Source organism: Macaca thibetana, chromosome 4 (genome assembly GCF_024542745.1).
Source record: "Macaca thibetana thibetana isolate TM-01 chromosome 4, ASM2454274v1, whole genome shotgun sequence".
NCBI classification, from domain to species: domain Eukaryota; kingdom Metazoa; phylum Chordata; class Mammalia; order Primates; family Cercopithecidae; genus Macaca; species Macaca thibetana.
In genome coordinates, this window is record NC_065581.1 from 159,197,983 (window position 1) to 159,216,920 (window position 18,938).

Consider the following 18,938-nt stretch of genomic DNA (forward strand, 5'->3'; position numbering starts at 1 on the left):
TATTAGACCTCCTCCATTACTATTTTGTGATCTCACACCTCTGACATCACTTTCTATCATGTGCTGCGTTTGTGTACATTTCCTATTTCTTGTAACAAACTGCACGCTCCTTTGGGTCTCTAATATGTTTTACTCATCTTTATATTGTTAAAGCAACTTAGCATAACTTTTTGTCCATGGTAGAAATATAATAAACATTTGTGAAATAGCCATTCATAAATTAGACATTGAGGCAAAGAACTTATCAAACAAAGCAGGTGATTAATATTAATCAAAAGAACAAATAGAAAAATCACTGATCTGGTATTTAATGATCTATAAAATGCTTTCATGTCTTTTTTTGCACAACAATATTGAGCAACAGGCAAAATAGATGTTGTTCTCTTTTTATAAATGATAGTTTCTTAGCAGCCCAATAATTTGGCCAAGGTAGTCAATGACAGAGTGAGGACCAGAAGGCACTTCTCTCGAGTCCAGTGCACTCCACGGCAGCTTCCCTTTGACCTGTGTGTGACTGACCAGAAGAGTATTTGTCTTCCAAAGCCCAGAGGTGTCTGGAAGGATTTTGTGGAGGGAGGAGACTGGGCTGGCCCTTTGAAGGGAAGACAGGTGTGCAGCAAGCCAGGAGGAAAGGAATAGAAGGAAGTGTAGGCCTCGTGACTGCAGAGGAGAGCCACTGGGCCGCAGATGCCAATGCAGGAGAAACCGGAGGGTGAAGGGAGATCAGATCATGGACAGCTGTCAGTGACCAGCTAAGTAATGAAGGCTTTGCCCAGAGGTGGTGGGCAGCCCCAGAGGCTCTTGAGCAGCTGGTGTGTTTGGGATGTGGGAGGCTGGGGATGAGTAAGACGCTGAGATAGTATAGTCAGCTAGCCAGAATTGAGGAGAAGGTGGGCAGATTCGTTAGAATGCCGTTGCAGAAATTCCTTATAAATAATATGATTTTGGACTAACGTGGGATTTAAAAGAGGTAATGGCAGCAAGAAACAACCGACAAGCCTGCTGACAGAGTAGGTGTGTGTCGAGGGTTCAAGTTGCGGAGTTTTCCTAGCTTGAGCCTGGTGACAGGAAGACAGTCTCTTCAGTGGCTCACATGTAATCAGCAGTTCCCAAGGATACCAGGTCTTTGCCATGTTTTTCAAATCAAGTACTTTGTGGTCAAGTAAACTTGGGAACCACTTGGAATTTTGTTTCTCTTGTGAGAGTTAAGTTCACATTGACATATTAAAGACAAATGGCTGGGCGCGGTGATTCACGCCTGTAATCCCAGCACTTTGGGAGGCCGAAGCAGGAGGATCACCTGAGGTCAGGAGTTCGAGACCAGCCTGACCAACATGGAGAAACCCCATCTCTACTAAGAATACAAAATTAACCAGGCGTGATGGCGCATGCTGGTAATCCCAGCTACTCGGGAGGCCAAGGCAGGAAAATTGCTTGAGCCCGGGAGGCAGAGGTTGCAGTGAGCCGAGATCGCACCATCGCACCATGGCACCATCGCACCACTGCAGCAAGAGCGAAACTCCATCTCAAAAAAAAAAAAAAGGCCAGGCACAGTGGCTCACGCCTGTAATCCCAGCACTTTGGGAGGCTGAAGTGGGTGAATCACGAGGTCAAGAGGTCGAGACTATCCTGGCCAACATGGTGAAACCCTGTCTCTATTAAAAATACAAAAATTAGCTGGGCAGGGTGGCGGGCGCCTGTAGTCCCAGCTACTCGGGAGGCTGAGGCAGGAGAATCTCTTGAACCTGGGAGGTGGAGGTTGCAGTGAGCCAAGATCATGCCACTGCACTCCAGCCTGGTGACAGAGGGAGACTCCATCTCAAAAAACCAAACAAACAAGGAATCTTGATAAATTTTTTTTTAGCATTTCTCAGAAATACTTGACTGTGGAGCCCATGGCCTCACTGCTGTTAAAGTCTTGCCCATTGCTGGGTAGATTTGCTGTGTTGTATATTGAGGCAAAGGAAACAAATTTGGATCCATATTTTAAAGAAGTGATTGTAATAAATTATAAATGGACCATTATAAGTCTTTCAGAATTTCTCTTTTCAGATTAACCTTATAGTCATCCCAGCCTTCAAGGATCTCTTCATCTGAGCCAGAAAACTTAGGCTCTTGGGTAGCTAATTAGGATATGGTATGAAAAATGCTGTCATAGAGAACAGGACAAACCGTGGTTTTCAAGTTGTGGGTTGTGAACCATTAGTGGGTTGTAAAATTTTAGTAGGAGTGATCAGCATTTTTTAAAAAAGAACAGGATGAAATCAGAATCACATGTAGTAAGGGTAATAGCTCACAGAACTGTTAAATGTGTAAAAAGTATTTCTTTTTTTCTTTTTATCATGACAAGTTGATAAAACAAGTTGGAGAAATAGAGATACATTGCCTGATGGGAAAATGAGGAATAATGACCATAGCTAATATTAATTGAGTTTTACTGTGTTCCAGCCACTGGGCTAAATGCTTTACAGGTATTATTTCATGAAATCCTCACAGTAGGTCTGTGAGATTGGACTTTTTACCTTTATTTTACAGATTGGTTTTTAATGTGTGAAGAAGTTAATTGCCTTGCCTATTGTCAAACACCTAGAAAATGGCGAGGCCAGGATTTTATCCCAGGAATTTTGATTCTAGAGCCCTTTTTCTGTACTCTTCCCAGAGAAGGGAAAATCCTTCTCATCAGAGATGGCTTCCTAGAAGAGGCATGGCATTTCAGCTGCACTGTGTGAGTAAGATTCACTCAACAGATACTCAGGTATGAAGAAGATATTTTAGGCAGAGGAAAAGGTGTAAAAGTAAGGGAAGCGAAAAGTAGTTTGCTGTGTTCTGTAAGAGTCATTTTGGCTAGTTTGAAAACATAGAAAAGACAAACTGGGTCCAAATTCTGCAGGTAAAGTTTGCATATTTGGTTAGTAGGTAGTGGAGAACCATGAATTAAGTGTTTTTTTGTTTTTTGTTTTTGAGACTTGGTCTTACTCTGTCACCCATGCTGGAGTGCAGTGGCACAATCTTGGCTCACTGTGACCTCTACCTCCTGGGCACAAGGGATCCTCCCACCTCAGCCTCCCGAGTAACTGGGACTACAGGCACGCACCACCATACCTGGCTAACTTTTGTATGTTTTTGTAGAGATGGGTGTCATGCGCATCGATGTGAAGAGATCACCAAACAGGCTTTATCTGAGCAATAGAGCTTTTTAATCACTTGGGTGCAGGCGGGCTGAGTCCAGAGAGAGAGCCAGCGAAGGGAGATAAGGGTGGGGCCATTTTATAGGATTTGGGTACGTAAAGGAAAATTACAGTCAAAGGGGATTTGTTCTTTGGCGAGCAGGAGTGGGGGTCGCAAGGTGCTCAGTGGGGGAACTTTTTGAGCCAGGATGAGCCAGGAAAAGGACTTTCACAAGGTAATGTCATCACTTAAGGCAAGGACTGGCCATTTTCCCTTCTTTTGTGGTGGAATGTCATCAGTTAAGGCAGGGGCAGGGCATTTTTACCTCTTTTGTGATTCTTCAGTTACTTCAGGCCATCTGGGCATATATGTGCAAGTCACAGGGGATGGGATGACTTGGCTTGGGCTCAGAGGCCTGACAATGGGGTTTTGCCATTTTTCCCAGGCTGGTCTTGAACTCCTAGGCTCAAGCAGTCTGACCACCTCGCCTCCCAAAGTGCTGGGATTACAAGCATGAGTCACTGCTCCAGTGAATTAAATTTATGTAGGACAGTAACATGATCACATCTTATGTTTTAATAATATGGCAAACAAGAGCGTGGAATGGAGAGAGGAGAAACTAGAGGCATTTATATTACTGCAAGATTTTAGCCAACGTTCTTGGGAAAGGAAATCGTTTTTGTTTGACTAGCTTATATTTTATCTGTGTACTGTATAAGGGGTGGCATATGCTGGAATTAGTAGCGTTTGAAGAACTTTAATTCACCTGTGTATCTGAGTAGATAATAAGCTTTGCTGTAATGGAGTGCTAATATATATTGCTCTGTCGTTACTGGTTTCTCTTTTGGAAACTGACTTGATAACAGTGATTGGGACTAATGAGGTTTTGGTTCTCTCTGCAGATACTGCTTCTAAACTAGGACCCATAGAAGCTATCCAGAAGTCAGTCCGATTGTTCGAAGAAAAGAGGTACCGAGAAATGAGGAGAAAGAATATCATTGGTCAAGTTTGTGATACGCCTAAGTCCTATGATAACGTCATGCATGTTGGCTTGAGGAAGGTGACCTTCAAGTGGCAAAGAGGAAACAAAATCGGTAAGGAAATTAAGGAACGTGATGTCAAGATAGTCCCTGTTAGAAGTAGCAATAGTTACACTTCTTTAGGTTAAATCCTATAGAGCTGGCCCTTTTTTCTTGTAGATACAATAAATATACATTGTTACCTTTTTGCAGAGTGGTCTGGATTTTGTTTGTTTAATTTGTAAAATGTATTCTAAGAGCAATACAAAAGAGATTTCTAAGTGGTTTATTACGTTGGATCGTTTTGCTTAATAACCCTGGAAGGTGCCAGTGGAGAGGCACCAAAAATTGACCCATTTGTTCTAGTCTCTCTCTCTCTCTGTACACACACACACACACACACACACACACACACACACACACACACACACACACACACACACGACATGATTTGAAGAGAGACTGGATACAAATGAGGACAAGACAGTCTTCTTTTCTAAAACATTGCCTCATTAATTAATTAATTTCCAGGTGGAATTGCTTCTTGTAAAATAACTAGTGGTAAATTATGTGAGGGAAGAAGTCTTGTTGTGTTTCAGATCCTTTCCCCACTTAAATGTATTTATCTGTCACACATCTAGGTCTGAAGGGGGCGAACACAGTTGTATTAATAATATGGGCCTTTGTCAGCCTGAGGAAACCTGATGTTTCCTTGGAGCTATCAAGGAGGGCAAAACCCACTGAAAACAATCAAGTACTTTATAAATTGGATTAATTACTGTTATCAGTCTTGTTCAGGCACATATCCTCTTGCTTTAATGTCCCAGAAGGTATGTTAGGGGAATGTCTGCTCCCACACACTCCTGGACATGTGCCAGTGAGGTAGACAATGGCCAGGCTTAGTCCTGGCTATTTTCTTCTGCTCTGAGCCCCAGCCAAGATCTCCTTGAGGGGTGTGAGGGCTCAGAAGTGTACACCAAGGCTGCTTTTATTGGTCATTTTGATGCTTCTCCTGGGATTTACCAAAGTTGGTTCTGCTCTATTTAAAGATACTTATAGGTAAGACATATTAAAGAGATTGCCTAAAACTTTAGTTATCAGGGAACATTTAGAAAAATTTTGGATCTTGCAATAGTAAACTGCAGTAAACCTAATTATAAATATATAAATATACGTCCAAAATAATTGGACAGTATTATTGCAAGTTTAAGGAATGTAAAACAGCCCGCTGCAGTGGCTGGAAGTGCAGCTTGTTTGCGTTATTTGCAGGGGAAGGCCAGTACGGGAAGGTGTACACCTGCATCAGCGTCGACACCGGGGAGCTGATGGCCATGAAGGAGGTGAGTCACCTGGCTCCCTGGGGCCGTTGGGCCTGGCGGCTCTGGGTGATAGAAATTCCGTAAAGACGCTGGTGGTGATTCAGTTCTCTGTGCATAGAGCTGTCTTCAGCACCAGCACTGCGGCAGTCAGGACCAACCAGGCAGATGCACTGAGATAACACACACAGACAGTGAAGGGGCTTACGATTCCAGAGAGGGTAATAAGTCACAAACAGTTCTAACAGCACAGGTGTGAGCAGTGCCTACGAGGGTGGCAGAGCTAAGTCTGATGAAGGCTTAGAGGAGATGATTAACAGGAGTGTCTTACGGGGGCACTTTGGGGGAGAAGATAACAGTTGTGATAAGCTTCAGAAACAACTGGCATTGAAACAGCTGGAGGTAGGATGGGGAAATGGCCAGGGAACCTGAAGTGGAAACAGGACTCACTGCTGTCTGTGGAGACATCCGGTTTGACATGGAAGGAGAGGAGGGGCGGGGAAGGGAGGCTCCAGCGTCTTGAGCTTGCTGTGGAGCTGCTTCCTCCTCCACACGACGCTCCTCACTCCACTCTCTCCCGGAGCAGAGCCTCTTCCTCCTTTGTGCCCGGGACCTGGCTGCACTTCTGTGACTTCACTCCAGCTTGGCTATAAACTTCCTTTTTTCTTAATTTTTTGTTATTTTTAATTGACAGATCATGATTATATATATATTTATGGGGTATAAAATGATGTTTCAATGTATGTGTATAATGTAGAGTGATTAAATCCGGCCAATTAACGTATTCATCACCTCACTTTACAGATTCGATTTCAACCTAATGACCATAAGACTATCAAGGAAACTGCAGATGAATTGAAAATATTCGAAGGCATCAAACACCCCAATCTGGTTCGGTATTTTGGTGTGGAGCTTCATAGAGTAAGCCGACCCTAATGACACTCTTTGTGTGAGGAATCAGTGAGGGCACAGAATGGAGTCCTGTTCTACATCACAGGTCTTCTCATTTCAGAGCACAGTAACTTTGCCTAATTCTCAGGAAATCTCCATGAGTTACATCATTTCTGCCTTCTCTCTGAAACTAGAGGAGTTCTTCCTAAAATGTAAGTTGTAGACTGTAGTCATTAACCCGACATCATAAAGCACTGAAACCCATCCTGCCAGTCAGAAGATTCTTCTAAAACGCCCCTTACACCACTTCTTGTGACTTTTTTTCCATTTTTTTGCTGAACCACTGTTGAGTACACTGTTAAGTAATACTGGTTTTTCTCTTGTATGTATTTAGGGAGCCATTGTGAAATGAGAGAAAATTCAAACCTCAAATTAAGTTTCCCCCTTGTGTTTAGAAATAAACACGTCGAGGGAAAGAGGATAACTTGGAGCATCGTGGTGTAGAGCATGAGCTTCCAGGGGAAGTTGAAAATGGATCATTTTTTATGTTTTTACAAATTATGTTTAAAAAGGATGTGTTTCAGTACTTAATAATGTATTTGTAGGGACAGCCCTGTTGGTCCCTGTCTGAGATTATATAGCAGACTTAATTTCAGAGGATAATAGAAATTGATCCCCTGCGATTTGGAGATGTTCTTATCCCCAAGAGCTGTATAATTCCAGACAGAGGAGGCAGGCAGACACCTCTGTAGAGGACTTGGAAACGACTGTTGTGAGACACATTCAGTACTCAGGATGGCAAGTGTAGTATACCGTTAGAAAGAACATTCCTTTGGGGTGTGGCCTAGGAAGTTTTCCAGATTTCTCACTAGCGTACATGTAAGGAAAACCGTAAACACAGAGCTGCCCTTTATTCCTCCTGCAGGAAGAAATGTACATCTTCATGGAGTACTGCGATGAGGGGACATTAGAAGAGGTGTCAAGGCTGGGACTTCAGGAACATGTGATTAGGCTGTATTCAAAGCAGATCACCATTGCGATCAATGTCCTCCATGAGCATGGCATAGTCCACCGTGACATTAAAGGTAATCCTACACCCGCCTGGCTGCTGTGGGTTAGAGCCACTGGTACCCAGCACGTGGGAGGGGCTCTGAAGACACGCATCCCATTGCCACATATGATTTCTCTAGATGGAAATACCTTTCATTGAAATATGCCTCCATAAGGATCCTGTTTTCAGAAGCAAGGTAGAACCCATGTCTCTACCCAGGAGTCCACTCTGTCTGTTCAACACTGCTTTTAGAGAAATCTGTTTTCCCAAATGAAGTTTGCTATTTTTATAGGCCGATTTGGCATAGCCCATGTAGTTACCAGACATTCGTGATCAAAGCAACCTTTTTTCCTCTCGTATCAGGATTCTTTTCTATTTATATATGAAAATCATGAATATGTAAACCGACAGTAAATCAGATCAGAAATGCACATACAAATTTGAGGCTACGTTTTTGAGACAAGAATGGGGTTTACACAAACGTTGAAATCGAGTTCTGCTGAAGATTAATTGGGCCACGCTGATGGATTAAAAGGGCTTTTCTCATAGCACGGCGGGGGGGGGGGGGGGGCGGGAGGGAATAGCTGTGCTTCTGTCTCAGAATGGTCACCGTGGCATTTGCCTTAACCACGCCATGCCCCTCCCCTTTGTGTTTGCAAGTCTTAAGGATAATTAAAATGGGGAAGTATTTTTGTGCCTAATTGGCCCTAGGCTGAAGAGTTTCATTCTGTCCTGTAGTCTGAGGCTAACCTAAACACATTCACTCAGGAACCGACCTGACTTCTGACCAGGGACGAGACCCAGTGTAGGGGGCTGTTTTGGATGACACCAGTCTGCTTTGGTCTAGGTGTAAGAATTGTTCGTGCTCTGTAATGTGGCTCACCCTGAATCACCCAGCCTATGCCAGTCTTGCTGGCGGCCTGCCTGTCCACTACCTTGCTTTGGTGTCTCGGGTCATTCTGGTGTTGGCTTAATTGGCTCTTTATCAGGCTGTAGCATTGCCCATTTCTAGTCATTCTGCCATAGACACCACCCTCAGTCTGTTCACTGTTACAAAATGGTGTCTTCATGTTTTATTCCGTGGCAGGAAGAGACTCCCTTAGAATCTGAACCAAGTCAGCTCACTGATATCCTTATCGAATGCTTTCTAGTTCAGCATGACTAAGAAGGTACAGATGTAGAATCGTTCGAGAAGATCAAGCTGCCCTTGTAGTCAGTTGTGGGGAGCATCAGCTCTAGGAGCACGGATTTATGAGTATTCGCTGTTGACCTCAGCTCATCAGATGGCTGCTTGTCTACTCCATTGGCTCTGTGTTGTTGCTTTTCAAAGGCGGTACCACAGGACACGATGCCAGAGATAGCATGACTTAGTTGGAGCAGTAATGTCTTATAGCCTAGAGCAAAAAGCCAAGCTCTCCTGAGAGATGAACAGTATCCCCAGATTCTAACTAGACTACAAGTTAAGCATATATATTGCTTGTAGGAATATTTGAAACTTGCGGAACAGTTTTCAGTCACGAACAAATCCAAGGGCCTCAGCTGGGAATCTGAAGAACTGCAGTATGTGTGCAGCTCTCATCTATATGTCGCTTCCTGTTTCAGACGCTGCTGATTGTACACATCTCTAATTCTTCAGACTGCCACCACAAGCATTTGTGTTTTGTATGCGATTTCTTTTTAAGTATCTCTGTGGGTTATTAATGTTAGAATTTATGCATGTATTTCAGTTCAGAATTTATTGGTCAAGGCTACCTGCGCTGCTGTTAAAATTTTGTTGTTTTGTATTAACATTTGTGAGTGAATAAGGCTTACAAATCTTTCTGTGATTACATTTTGTAAGTCAAGTTTCATAAGCCTTTCTGTTGTTCAGCTTGTGAATGAACTTCCTGGTAGTTTAGATTACCATGTAACCTTGCCCACATTGTGTTTCAGAGGCTGCGTAACAACTGCTTGTTTCTTTTTAGGTGCCAATATCTTCCTTACCTCATCTGGATTAATCAAACTGGGAGATTTTGGATGCTCAGTAAAGCTCAAAAACAATGCCCAGACCATGCCTGGTGAAGTGAACAGCACCCTGGGGACAGCAGGTAGGGACCAGCTTGGTTGTTCTTTGCACTCTGACTTCACGCAGCATGCTTGGGACCTGCATGCTCCCTTCACCTTTCTTTGTCAGTAGAGATGGAAGAGCAGGTGAAGGTGTTCATCGTGAGAAGGGCTGCTTCCTCACACACTTGGGCTCTCACCCAAGATTGGGAAATTAAATGACTCATTTTAGGTTACAGGAGAGAGGAAAGCCTCTTTTTCTCACCAGAAAAACTCTTTTGTTGCTTGCATTGTCTTTCTTAAAGCCGTTGTAGTCTGAACAACACTGTGGTTCAATGGTGATGGTTCGTTTTGATCACTTAGTACCAGGAAATTTTGCCTCCTCTTTTGCAGGTTAAATTTTCCATTTTCATTGTGCATACAATTAATTTGAAAATGTGTATATTCAAACATTGTTTTTTTTTTTTTTTTTTTTTTTTTTTTTGAGACGGAGTCTTGCTCTGTCACCCAGGCTGGAGTGCAGTGGCCGGATCTCAGCTCACTGCAAGCTCCGCCTCCCGGGTTTACGCCATTCTCCTGCCTCAGCCTCCCGAGTAGCTGGGACTACAGGCGCCCGCCACCTCGCCCGGCTATTTTTTTGTATTTTTTAGTAGAGACGGGGTTTCACCGTGTTAGCCGGGATCGTCTCTCGATCTCCTGACCTCGTGATCCGCCCATCTCGGCCTCCCAAAGTGCTGGAATTACAGGCTTGAGCCACCGCGCCCGGCCAACATTGTCTTTTAAAAGAGAATTTGTCCCTTTAAAAAGTTCGTTCAGCAGATTGATTTGAACTAAGTTTTTGATGTTTCCTATTGCTTAATGCAGAAAAATAATATTGTACAATATTAATTTATTGCTTGGCTCTATTAATACATGGTGATATGTTTATAACCCATTACTCTCAACATATCTGTGACTTTTAAAGCATACATGGCACCTGAAGTCATCACTCGCGCCAAAGGAGAAGGCCATGGGCGTGCGGCCGACATCTGGAGTCTGGGGTGTGTTGTCATAGAGATGGTGACTGGCAAGGTAAGTGGAGCCCCCACACCTGGCGGAGGAACTTCGGAAGGGCACTGTGCATTGACAGAACAGTAGTTAATGGATTGATTATTCATTACAAACAGTGTAGACACTAAATAGTGAACATTATTAGAGACAAAAATCTTATCCATCGAAAGAAACAATAAGATTAAGACAAATGACAAACCAGGAAACAAATATTTGTAAGCTATATGCCACAGAGAACTCTTAGGAGTGAATTTAAGAAGCATAAACCTCTCATTAAAATACAGGGAAGCAAGCAGTTACAAAAAGCAACATTAATAAGTTGGAAACATGTCCACACAAAAACCTGCACATGAATGTTTACGGCAGCGTTATTCATAATTACCAAAACTTGGAAGCAACCAGCATGTTCTTCAATAGGTAAATGAATCAACTGTGTTATATTCATACAAAGGAATATTACTGAGCGATAAAAAGAAACATGCTATCGAGCCACAAAAAGACCTGGAGGAACCGTAAATGCATGTGGCTAAGTGACAGAAGATGCCAGTCTGAAAGGCCTGCACTCTGAGCGATTCCATCTAATGACATTTGGGAAGAGGCAAAACCACAGGGACAGTAAAAAGATGAGTGGTTGCCAGGGACTGGGGGAACAGAGAGACGAACAGGACGGAATTTTTACCTACTCTGTAGGATACAGTGATGATAGATACATGTCAGTATGTGAATGTCCAAACCCGTAGAATGTGCGACAGAGTGAACCCTGACGTAAACTGTGGACTTCAGTTAACAATAGTGCATTCACATTGGTTCATCAGTTCTAAAAAATGGAGCACACTAACACGAGATATACATAGTAGAGTAAACTGTGGGACAGAGAGGGATATGGGAACTCTCTGTACCTTCCAGTTAATTTTTCTATAAACCCAAAACTGCTCTAAAATGATTATTAACAAAAGAAAGCATGAAAAGATGACAACCTCATTAACCAGAATTATACATTTAAAAGTGAAATCTTTTTACTTAGCATATGAGTGACTTTTTTTTTTTTCTTTTTGAGATGGAGTCTCGCTGTGTTGCCCAGGCTGGAGTGCAGTGACGTGATCTCGGCTCACTGCAACCTCCACCTCCGGGTTCAAGCGATTCTCCTGCCTCACCCTCCCAAGTAGCTGGGATTACAGGCATGTGCCACCACGCCTGGCTAAGTTTTGTACTTTGGTAGAGACAGGGTTTCATTGTGTTGGCCAGGCTGGTCTCAAACTCCTGACCTCATAATCCACCCGCCTCAGCCTCCCAAAGTGCTGAGTGACATTTTTAAAGATTGAGAATTCTCACTTTAAGAGAGTATGTAAAGAAACAGACATGTTTTAGACAGAAAGTCCATGTGGTGGGGCTGCTCTGGAGATGTTTCCAATCTCTATCAAAATTTTAAATGTGCACAGCACTTAAACCAAGAAGCTTTCTGCTTCTGAAAATGTCTCTTGTGATGATAACATTAATGAGCAATTACACAAACGTATAAAGATGCACGTTACTGCACTATGTGTAGCTTACTGTACACATACACTGTTATAGCAAAAAAGTTAGAGACCTTTGTTCCTAAGTGAAAAGTTAGTGTTAAGTTACTAGCAGGAACTCAGTTAATTATAATGTGGCTATGCCTTGCAGCTGCTGAAAGAGATCACATGTAAGTGCTCAATAAATATTAGCTAACATTATTTCTATTAGCATTAAAATAGAAAGGTGGTGGTTGTGATATCTGTATTATTCCAGTAAAGCCACACATGAAAGAACAGGTTCTCATATTGAAGAATACATATTGGCAATAACGAAACAATAGTTTAGAAATTAGAATTCCATACACACTTAGTTCCTTCCCCTATGAATCTCATTTTTCATAGGATCATAATGAAATAAGCTTTGCACTAATGGAATTTTTATTTTTCAATAAGGTAGCATATTAACCATCCCTCTAAGAGAATTGGGTTTTGTAGACTTTTTTATATCATTTTATATATTACATTTTTTAGTTGCATGATGATGGTTTCTAGATAATGTTGGACTAAATTGTGCACCCCAAATGGAGTAGGCAAACTATGCTGGCCACCTGTTTTATAAATAAAGTTTTGTTGCAACAGTTATACCATTTACATGTTGTCCATAGCTGCTACCATGCTGCCGTGACATAACTGAATAGTTGTGATAGAGATCATATGGCCTGTCAACCTGAAAAATTGTTCGGCCCTTTTAGTAAAAATTTGCTGTCCCCTAATACATATATTAATTATGAGATGCTTAAAAAGAGACTGAACATTTGCATTGTTTGTGGCTATATAATATTAAAATCTGATTTTTTTAAAACATCTTTTTTAGAGGCCTTGGCATGAGTATGAGCACAACTTTCAAATTATGTATAAAGTGGGGATGGGACATAAGCCACCAATCCCTGAAAGATTAAGCCCTGAAGGCAAGGACTTCCTTTCTCACTGCCTTGAGAGTGACCCAAAGATGAGATGGACCGCCAGCCAGCTCCTCGACCATTCGTTTGTCAAGGTTTGGCAGATGACTGGATAGTCTTTTTCATGTTGAAGTGTTTAAGTTCTGTTTTGCATCCAGACGTTAATGAAGGTTTGAAACTTTAAAGTAGCTATATCTGAAGTGGAAAGGAACTAAATGTATTATTATGCCAGGGATTTTTGTATGTGTTTTTTCATTTGGAAAATGTTCATTGAGGTTCTTCTACTTGATCTCTTTTGATGGTGCATTTGAGATACACTAGAGACAGTAAGATGGAAATTTAAATGGGACGGGATGAAAGAGTTTCCACTCGAGAGTGTGTAGTCTACTTGGAGGGTCAAGACAGTAATGACTATCATTACCCTAAGAGCTGTGATAATGCGAGGTAAGGTTACTCAGAAGAGGAATTTAATTAAGTCAGCCAATCTCAGTTCTTTTTTCTCTAGACTGAGGTACTAGAGGTCAGAAGTGGGGGAGCGGGCATTGAAGACAAAGTAAAGAAGCTTGGGAACGCTCACCCTTCAGAGGAGTGGGATGGTCACAGAGCCCTGTGTAGGTAGATCCTGGTGAACACAGGATGTGGAAAAGGGCAGGAAGATAAGGCTGGAATAGTAACCAGGAGCAACATGAAGGAGTTTCCATTTTATTATAAACATAAATGATGACATAGTGTTTTAGAAAGATCACGCTAGAGGCAGAGGAATTGAGAAGGTTCTGATACAGCCAAGGGGTTGGGAGAGGGCGTTCCAGGTGAGTGATCAGTGGCATTTAAGAGTTAGAGTGCCGTGACTGACCCCTGATTGGATGTGAAAGGTGAGTGAGGGGAGGAGTCTAGGGTGGCTCCCAGGTTTCTGGTTTGTGTCCATTTGCCAGAGTAGAGAAAGAAGCAGTTGGGTGAGGGGTGGGTCCAGAGGTGGTGGGTCCTCTTTGGTGGATGAAGCTTGGGGTACGTTTGGAACGTCTGCTTGGAGATTTCAGATGGGCATTTGGATATCTGGGGCTGGCACTGAAGAGGGATTTGGGGTAGGGCACAGGTGTGGGAGACAGAAGTATTGCTGGGAGGGTCCACAGAGGACAAGGGGATGAGAACAGAGCCCTGGAGAAAAAAGCCTCGCAAGACCCCTGCAGGAGAGCCCCTGGGAAAGGAAAGGAAGGGGCGGAAGAGTGGGGTGATGCTCTTCTTGGTAAGTGGGAGTAAGGGGCAAGCAACTGGACCAGCTATGGAGATGTTAGGGATTTGTAATTAAATAACAATGTATGTCTTAGTTATAAAGTGCCTAACAATTTGTATTGACCTGAGAGTGCACATACGCATTTTAGAAAATGCTTTCATTAGTCAATTCCCAGGCTTAACTTTAGAGCAGTAACTTACCTTTGCCATTGTTCATTACATTTCTTAAGCCTTTCCCTCTGTGCCCAGCACAGTGCTGGGAGCATCAGGGTGACTGGATGGGGCCTTCCCCGTAAGGCTCACACTGTGTGTATGCACAAGTACACACCTGCCTCTGCAAGGGCTCAGCTCTCTCCTGCTTCCTCACAGGTTTGCACAGATGAAGAATGAAGCCTAGTAGAATATGGACTTGGAAAATTCTCTTAATCACTACTGTATGTAATATTTACATAAAGACTGTGCTGAGAAGCAGTATAAGCCTTTTTAACCTTCCAAGACTGAAGACTGCACAGGTGACAAGCGTCACTTCTCCTGCTGCTCCTGTTTGTCTGATGTGGCAAAAGGCTCTCTGGAGGGCTGGTGGCCACGAGGTTAAAGAAGCTGCATGTTAAGTGCCATTACTACTGTACACGGACCATCGCCTCTGTCTCCTCCGTGTCTCGCGTGACTGAGAACCGTGACATCAGCGTAGTGTTTTGACCTTTCTAGGTTCAAAAGAAGTTGTAGTGTTATCAGGCGTCCTATACCTTGTTTTTAATCTCCTGTTTGTTGAGTGCACTGACTGTGAAACCTTTTACCTTTTTTGTTGTTGGCAAGCTGCAGGTTTGTAATGCAAAGGCTGATTACTGAAATTTAAGAAAAAGGTTCTTTTTTCAATAAATGGTTTATTTTAGGAAAGCTCAGTTATATTGTCTTTTAATGGTTAACAGCTTATGAGGCAACCCAGTATGATTCAGAAGTCTGTCATTTTCACTTACCTGTTCCTCAAAAGGAGGAGCACAATCGTGTGTGCTAAAGGTGGTCACTGGGTTCGGCGTCCCTTTAGGATCGCCTCGCTGAAAAGCAAAAGAAATAAATGAAGCAATACTAATGACGTAGGGTGGTTCTTTTTAATTATTTTATATTAACCAGCAAATTTATAACAGATAAAAGTTTAAACCTTGTTATCACATGTTGGGAGTTCACTTTATTTTTAAACCAAGATGTATAGGTGCTAGGTCAGTGTAAATACTGCTGAATGAGCTGATGAGAAAGCGTCTTCTTCAGAAGTAAACATTTCAGCAGTTAGCTTTCTAAAATAGCCCCAAATTATACATCATTGATGGTGTTCTTTTTTTTTTTTTTTTTGCTATTACATTTTTAAAACAGATTGACCATAAAGCTTCCTGAAATCTTTTTGGAAGATCACTGACTCCTTACACATAGCCACTCACCCTGGGCAAGTAATTTCTCAAGCAGGTTTTGTATTCATCTTCCTTCAGAAGAGTAGATCCTTCAGCCAAGAAGTTAACGTCCAGAGAATATTGGCATTACAAAAGGATTTATACAACCACTTAGAATTTTAAGACTTCTTAAAATATAGCTTTTTTAGTTACATTTTACATAATATTTGAAGGGTACAATTCAGTAACTTTTAGTATAGTACAGTTGTGCAATGATCGTCACAACCCAATTTTAGAACATTCCTATCACCCCCAAAAGAAATCTCGTGTCCATTTGCAGTCACTCCCCATTCTCACCCCCAGCCTTAGGTAACCACTAAATGATTTCTTGTTTCTATAGATTTTCCTATTCTGGACATTTCATACAAATAGAGTTTTATAATATGTGGTATTTTGTATTTGTCTTCTTTCACTTGGCCTGTGTTTCTGAGATTGATCCATGTTGTAGCAGGTGTCAGTACATCATTCCTTGTTATTACTGAGACTGTTCAGACTGCCACACGCTTTATTTATCCATTTACTAGTTGATTGGGTTGTGCCCACTTTTTGGTTATTATAAATAATGCTTCTCTGAACATTCCCATAGAAGTGTTCGTACAAAAATATTTTCATTTCTCTTGGGAGTAGATTTGCTGAGTCATATGGTAAATCTATGTTCAACATTTTCAGAAACTTCCAACCTGTTTTCCAAAGTGGTGCACCATCTTACACCCCTACTAGCAATGTGTGAGGGTTCCAGCTTCTCCATACCCTCTCCAATACTTGCAATTGTGCTTTTTTTTGATAATGTCTATTCTAGTTAATGTAAAGTAGTGTCCTGTTTTGATTTGCATTTCCCTAAACTTCCAAACTGTTTTCCAAAGTGGTGCACCATCTTATACCCTCTGACTCGCAATGTATGAGGGTTCCAGCTTCTCCATAATGCTTTTTTTTTTTTTTTTTTTTTTTTTTTGATGATGTCCATTCTAGTTAATGTGAAGAGGTACCCTGTTTTGATTTGCATTTCCCTAATGATAGTGAACGTTTTTTCATGTGCTTGTTGGATATCTTCTTTGGTGAAACATCTATTCAAATCATTTTAAATTTGGGTTATTCATCATATTATTGGTTTGTAATAATTGTTTGATATGTTCCGGATATAGGTCCTTATGGGACATATGATTTGCAAATGTTTTTCCCTCCCCCCCAGTCTGTGGCTTGTCTTTTCATTTTGTTTTAACAATGTCTTTTGAAAAAGTACTATTTAAAAATTTTTTTTTGAAGTCCAGTTTATCAACTTGGTCTTTGTTGCTTGTGCTCTCGATATCATATCTAAGAAACCATTGCCTGACCCAAGGTCACAAAGATTTACATCTATGTTTTTTTCTAAGAGTTTTAGAGTTTTAGCACTTACATTAGGCCTGTCTTTAGTTAATTTTTGTGTATGATATCACATAAGGGTCCACATTCATTCTTCTGCATGTGGATATTTATTTGGCCCAATATCATTTGTTGAAAAGGCTATTTTTTTGGCATCCTTGTTGAAAATCAGTTGATCATAAATGAAAAGGTTTATTTCTGCACTTCCAATTATATTCCATTAATCTCTATGTTTATCTTATGCCACACCATCTTATGCCATACTGTCTTGGTTACTATAACTTTGTGTTTAGTTTTAAAAAAGGGAAGTGTGCATCCTCCAATTTCGTTCTTCTTTTCCAGGATCATTTTGGCTATTGGGGTAATTTGCATTTCCATATGAATTTTAGGATCACTTTGTTAATTTCTACATAAAAGCAAAACAAAACCACCTGTGATTTGGATTGGGCTTACATAGAACTGTAGAACAACTTGAGGAGTATTGTTTTCTTAATTTTAAGTCTTTCAATCTTAACACAGGATATATCTCTATTTATTTAGGTATTTCTTCAGCACTGCTTTGTGATTTTTGTCGTATACCTCTTGAACTTGTTAAGTTTATTCCTAAGTATTCTTTTTATTGCTACTATGGGTGAAAATAATAATTTCATTTCCAGATTGTTCATTGCCCCCCCATATACACACACACACACACACAGAGTGGATGTATATATATACACACATACACACACACACAATTGATTTTTATGTTTATCTCTCATCCTATGCTGAATTCAGTTTATAGTTCTATTGTTTTTATAGGCTGCATAGGATTTTCTACAAATAAAATAATGCTTTCCATGAATAAAAACAGTTTTACTTCTTCCTTTACACTCTAGGTACCTTTCATTTCTTTTTCTTGCTTAATTGCACTGGCTAGACCTTCCAGTACAGTGTTGAATAGTGGTGATGAGAATGGACATTCTTGTCATATTTTTGACATTTTTATCTTAGCTGGAAATTACTCATTCTTTCACCATTAAGTATGGTGTTACAGGTTTTTCATTAATGCCCTTTTTCCATTGGAGGAAGTTCCCTTTTATTTCTGGTTTGTGGAGAGAGTTTTTGTCATGAATGGGTGTTTTATTTTGTCAGATGCTGTTTATTGAGATGATTGTATGGTTTTGCACTTTACTGTGTTGTAATATAGTATATTACATTAATTGATTTGGGGGTGTTAACTCAATCTTATATTCCTGGGATAAGTCCTAGTTGATCATTGGGTGTACTCCTTTTTATGTGTTGCTGCATTCATTTGCAGTTATTTTGTTGAGGACCTTTGCTTCCATGTTATATGAAGGATATTGCTCTTATAGTTTTATTTCTTTTGATGTCGTTTTCAGGATAATGCTGGCCTTATAGAGTGAGTTTGGAAATTTCCCTCTTGTTTTCTCAGAGATTGTGAAGGATTGGTTGTGTGTGTGTTTGTGTGTGTGTGTGTGTGTGTGTGTGTGTATTTTTAACCAAATTGCTTTACATGTTTGATAGAATTCAGTAGTGAAACCAGCTAGGCATGAGTGAGTTCTCTTTTGGGGAATATTTTAAGTTACTAATCCAGTCTTTTTGCTTCTTGCAGGTCTATTTGGACTTTATTTCCGTGTATGCGTGTGTGCAGCTTTTAAAAAAATTATTTAAATAGGTTTTTGGGGAGCAGGTGGTGTTTGGTCACATGAATAAGTTCTTTAGTGGTGATTTCTGAGATTTTGGTACACCCATCACCCGAGCAGTGTACACTGTACCCAGTGTGTACTATTTTATCCCTCACCCCACTCCCACACTTTCCCCTGAGTCTCCAAAGTCCACTGTATCATTCTTATGCCTTTGCGTCCTCATAGCTTAGCTCCCACTTAAGAGTGAGAACACACGATGTTTGGT

The 18,938-nt window shown here is 41.2% G+C and overlaps 1 protein-coding gene across 7 annotated transcripts in view; it reads left to right on the top strand.

Annotated features, from left to right (window-relative positions):
* MAP3K4 (mitogen-activated protein kinase kinase kinase 4) overlaps positions 1-15,120 on the top strand; it is a 127,618-nt gene extending 112,498 nt beyond the window's left edge. For 5 of the 7 annotated variants that reach the window (XM_050786827.1, XM_050786829.1, XM_050786828.1 and 2 more), the window contains 8 exons: positions 4,071-4,262; positions 5,457-5,527; positions 6,308-6,424; positions 7,320-7,479; positions 9,410-9,532; positions 10,453-10,559; positions 12,909-13,088; positions 14,593-15,120. In XM_050786827.1, coding sequence (XP_050642784.1) covers positions 4,071-4,262; positions 5,457-5,527; positions 6,308-6,424; positions 7,320-7,479; positions 9,410-9,532; positions 10,453-10,559; positions 12,909-13,088; positions 14,593-14,613 — 971 coding nt within the window. In that variant the 3' untranslated portion in view covers positions 14,614-15,120. Of the gene's footprint in view, positions 1-4,070; positions 4,263-5,456; positions 5,528-6,307; positions 6,425-6,515; positions 7,480-9,409; positions 9,533-10,452; positions 10,560-12,908; positions 13,089-14,592 lie in introns of those variants that run through there. The other 2 variants (XM_050786833.1, XM_050786832.1) reach the window with 2 other exon arrangements.
* Positions 15,121-18,938: the final 3,818 nt, after the last annotated feature.